Source organism: Babylonia areolata, chromosome 14 (assembly GCF_041734735.1).
Source record: "Babylonia areolata isolate BAREFJ2019XMU chromosome 14, ASM4173473v1, whole genome shotgun sequence".
Taxonomy (NCBI): Eukaryota; Metazoa; Mollusca; class Gastropoda; order Neogastropoda; family Buccinidae; genus Babylonia; species Babylonia areolata.
Genome location: NC_134889.1, coordinates 28,564,565 through 28,569,564, shown reverse-complemented (window position 1 = coordinate 28,569,564; position 5,000 = coordinate 28,564,565). Strand labels below are relative to the sequence as shown.

The window sequence follows — 5,000 nt, the reverse complement described above, 5'->3', positions numbered from 1 at the left end:
ATTGCTGGTCAAAGAAAGCAATGTTGATTTTGTTTTTTAATGTACTTCTTGTGAAAAAAAAAGAAAAGAAAAGAAAAAGCTGTCTCCATTGTTTGGGCTGTACTGAGTTGTTTCAATCAAAACATCCAGATTCTTGAGGAGAGTATCTCTGTTAGTGATGATGTACCAAGTTATTTCATTCACAGCAGTCAAACTGCTACAGAAGGAAACTTTTGCGTTTGTGGCGATGTGCTATTTCATTCACAACACTCGGATTCTTGTAGTAGACATCTCCACTATTGGTGATGTGCTGTTTTTCTTCACACACAATAGCCAGATTCTTGTGGAAAATGTCTCTAATATCACAACAGTCAAATCATCAAACAAAACGCCTCCAACATCACAGCAGTCAGATCCTTGTGGAAAACGTCTCTAACGTCACAACGGTCAGATCCTTGTGGAAAACGTCTCTAACATCACAACAGTCAGATCCTTGTGGAAAACGTCTCTTACATCACAACAGTCAAATAGAGAACGTCTTTAATGTCACAGCAGTGAAATCCTTGTGGAAAACATCTTGAATGTCACAACAGTCAAATCCTTGTAGAAAAAAAGCAACAACATCAATTGACAGTGAACGGAGCTACTTTCTTCACAGCAACCAGACTCTCTCAGAGAACATCTCCAATCAGAAGGGGAACACTGAGAGGTGACATTGTCGTTGCCGATTTCTTCTTCTTTTTCTTCGTTCGACTCCCAGATGAGCAGCCTGGTGTCCTCGATGAAGGCTGCCGTCTGTCGCAGCTCCTCCAGGGTGCTGTACAGTTTGGCTTCCACTGCCGTCGGTGTTGGCCAGTACTTCCTCCTGGATGCTGCATGCGTCCTACAGTCTTGAAGGATGTGGTCGGTCATCACTGGTCCCTCACCACAAGGGCACTCTCCACTCGGTCCAATGCCAGATTTTGTGTGCATGTGATGGAGCAGACGGTTGTGTCCAGTCCTCAGGCGGAAGATCTTGACCTGTTCCCGCCATTCCAGCAAATGGTATCTGTTTTATGGTTATATTTGGGGTGCTGGAGGCGCCACTTTATTCCTTGCTGTGCCTTGATGATTGTCTTGATTTCATTATATGACACCAGTTTGTTGGCCTGTTCCTTCTGTGCACCGTCTTTTGCCAGAATGTCCGCTTTTTCGTTGCCTCTGATGCCACAGTGTGCTGGTACCCATTGTATCACCGCTTTCTCCACTCTGGCACTCAGGGCCGTTTGTCACAGCAGTCGTTTGTCGTTGCACTGTTCAGCGGACGTGCTGCGGACGATGGGGGCTCGGTCCATCTTCGCCATCGACGTGGGCAGTCAGGACGACTCCAACCTCACCAACTATGGGGACCAGCTGTCCGGCTGGTGGCTGCTGTGGAAACGCTGGAACCCCTGGAGCAGCAGTGTTAGGGTGAGGGTGTGTGTGTGTGTGTGGAGTTTGGGGGGTGGGGAAGTGTGTGTGTGTGTGTATATTGGGTGTGTGTGTGTGTGTGTGTGTGTGTGTGTGTAGGGGTATGTGGGTTGAACGGTAGAACCCCTGGAGCAGCAGTGTTAGGGTGGAGGGGGATGTGTGTGTGCGTATAGGGGGTGTGTAGGGGTGTGTGGGTGTGTATAGGAGCGTGTGGGTGTGTGGCTGGGTGTGTATAAGGGGTGTGTGGGTGTGTATTGGGGTGTGTGGGTGTGTGGTTGGGATGTGTGGGTGTGTACAGGGGTGTGTGGGTGTCATAAAACCTTCAAAGTATTGTTATAAACCCTTTAATGCAATGTCATGTAACTCTTAAAAACGAACTTGTCATAAATCCTTGAGAACCTTTGAAAGCCTTGTCATAATCCTTGAAAACGTTTCAAAGCATTGACATAAAGCTTTCAAAGCACTATCATAAATCCTTCAGAACTATTCAAAACAGTCATAAACCTTTCAAGGTACTGTCTTAGATCCTTCAAAATCCTTAAAAATGTCATTTTTAATCCTTCAAAACCTATTGAAGCCTTGTTATAAACCTTTGAAAACCTTTCAAAGCCTTGTCATAAATTTTCAAATCATAATAATAAATCCTTCAAAACTATTCAAAACTCTGTCATAAACCTTTCGAGGTACGGTCTTCGAACCTTAAAAATGTTGTCATCAGTCCTTCAAAACCTTTCAAAGCCTTGTCATAAATTTTCAAATCATGATAATAAATCCTTCAAAACTATTCAAAACTCTTATCATAAACCTTTCGAGGTACGGTCTTCGAACCATAAAAATGTTGTCATCAGTCCTTCAAAACCTTTCAAAGCTTTGTCATAAATTTTCAAATCATGATAATAAATCCTTCAAAACTATTCAAAACTCTGTCATAAACCTTTCGAGGTACGGTCTTCGAACCTTAAAAATGTCGTCATCAGTCCTTCAAAACCTTTCAAAGCTTTGTCATAAATGTTCAAATCATGATTATAAATCCTTCAAAACTATTCAAAACTCTATCATAAACCTTTCGAGGTACGGTCTTCGAACCTTAAAAATGTTGTCATCAGTCCTTCAAAACCTTTCAAAGCTTTGTCATGAGAGTGGAGTGATGGCCTAGAGGTAATGTGTCCGCCTGGGAAGTGAGAGAATCTGATCATACTGGTTCAAATCCCTCAGTCGCCAGTATTTTCTTCCCCTCCACTAGACTTTGAGTGGTGGTCTGGACGCTAGTCATTTGGATGAGACAATAATATGAGCCTGCGGCAACAAATCCATTTTGATAGGAAAACAAATGAAATTGCAGGCAGGGTAAAAAATTTTTTTTTGAAAAGGGTGGCGCTCTCAGTGTAGGGACATACTCTCCCTCGGGAGAACAGCCCGAATTTCACAATCTGTTGTGACAAAAAAGAGTAGTGCAATGCAATGCAATCCAGTGCAATGCAATGCAATGCAGTGCAATATTTCAAAGCGTTGTCGACCATTTTGCCTTGTTGCTCACTTTCTTCATCACACACCCAACGCTGGCAGGTTCCAGACATGACGGAGATCCAGTCGCGCCTGGCTTACGTGTCGTGTGTGCGGCAGCTGGAGGTGGTGAAGAGCTCTGACTGGTGTGAGTACATCCGCCCCCCCATCGACAAGTACGGAACCCTGCAGTTTGGCTCCTACGATGAGATTTCTGTGAGTTGTTTTCACCATAGCTACCATAGACGCTGTTGTGGTGGTCTGATAAACTGTAGTAGTGTAGGGACTGCCGTTTTTGGACCACCCGTTTTTTTTGTTTTTTTTTTTCCTTGTGAGGGCCTGAGGATGAAATTACATCAATATATTCAGCCAGTTATTTGGTTGACTTCATTCGCATTTTGTGAGAAACTAGTGCCATATTTTCACATCTGTCTTGTCTGTTTTGTCTGTCTGCAGGATCCTGCGATTAGTTGTTGATGATTTTTCCTGAGGTTTTGTGTAATGTTGTCTTTGGGCCAAGCACCAGTCATTTAGGTTTTGGGTCGTGGTCTGCACCAGTGTCTTCCAGACTCTGAGTCTTTTCGAAGGAGATACGGGGAGGTAATTAGTTCAGAGATGTCAGCTGTTACGATTTGGCTGTATTTTGTTACGCTCGATCGCAGTTAGTTCAGAGATGTCAACTGTTACGATTTGGCTGTATTTTGTTACGCTCGATCGCAGTTAGTTCAGAGGTATCAACTGTTAGGATTTTGCTGTATTTTGTTACGCTCGATCGCAGTTAGTTCAGAGGTATCAACTGTTACGATTTTGCTGTATTTTGTTACGCTCCATGGCAGTTAGTTCAGAGGTATCAACTGTTACGATTTTGCTGTATTACGCTCCATGGCAGTTAGTTCAGAGATGTCAACTGTTACGATTTGGCTGTATTTTGTTACGCTCGATCGCAGTTAGTTTGGAGATGTCAGCTGTTACGATTTTGCTGTATTTTGTTACGCTCGATCGCAGTTAGTTCAGAGATGTCAACTGTTACGATTTGGCTTTATTTTGTTACTCTCAATCGCAGTTAGTTCAGAGATGTCAACTGTTACGATTTGGCTTTATTTTGTTACTCTCAATCGCAGTTAGTTCAGAGATGTCAACTGTTACGATTTGGCTGTATTTTGTTACTCTCAATCGCAGTTAGTTCAGAGATGTCAACTGTTACGATTTTGCTGTATTTTGTTACGCTCGATCGCAGTTAGTTCAGAGATGTCAGCTGTTACGATTTGGCTGTATTTTGTTACGCTCAATCGCAGTTAGTTCAGAGATGTCAACTGTTACGATTTTGCTGTATTTTGTTACTCTCAATCGCAGTTAGTTCAGAGATGTCAACTGTTACGATTTTGCTGTATTTTGTTACTCTCAATCGCAGTTAGTTCAGAGGTATCAACTGTTACGATTTTGCTGTATTTTGTTACGCTGGATCGCAGTTAGTTCAGAGATGTCAGCTGTTACGATTTTGCTGTATTTTGTTACGCTCGATCGCAGTTAGTTCAGAGATGTCAACTGTTACGATTTGGCTGTATTTTGTTACGCTCAATCGCAGTGAGTTCAGAGATGTCAACTGTTATGATTTGGCTGTATTTTGTTACGCTCGATCGCTGTCAGTTCAGAGATGTCATCTGTTATGATTTGGCTGTATTTTGTTATGCTCGATCGCTGTCAGTTCAGAGATGTCAACTGTTACGATTTGGCTGTATTTTGTTACGCTCGATCGCAGTTAGTTTGGAGATGTCAGCTGTTACGATTTTGCTGTATTTTGTTACGCTCGATCGCAGTTAGTTCAGAGATGTCAACTGTTACGATTTGGCTTTATTTTGTTACTCTCAATCGCAGTTAGTTCAGAGATGTCAACTGTTACGATTTGGCTGTATTTTGTTACTCTCAATCGCAGTTAGTTCAGAGATGTCAACTGTTACGATTTTGCTGTATTTTGTTACGCTCGATCGCAGTTAGTTCAGAGATGTCAGCTGTTACGATTTGGCTGTATTTTGTTACGCTCAATCGCAGTTAGTTCAGAGATGTCAACT

At 42.6% G+C, this 5,000-nt stretch overlaps 1 protein-coding gene across 3 annotated transcripts in view; it reads left to right on the top strand.

Moving 5' to 3' along the window:
- LOC143289975 (patatin-like phospholipase domain-containing protein 7) overlaps positions 1-5,000 on the top strand; it is an 84,508-nt gene that overhangs the window by 59,626 nt on the left and 19,882 nt on the right. For all 3 annotated transcript variants that reach the window (XM_076599259.1, XM_076599260.1, XM_076599261.1), the window contains 2 exons: positions 1,280-1,428; positions 2,995-3,147. In XM_076599259.1, the coding sequence (XP_076455374.1) occupies positions 1,280-1,428; positions 2,995-3,147 (302 nt within the window). The remainder of the gene's footprint in view (positions 1-1,279; positions 1,429-2,994; positions 3,148-5,000) is intronic.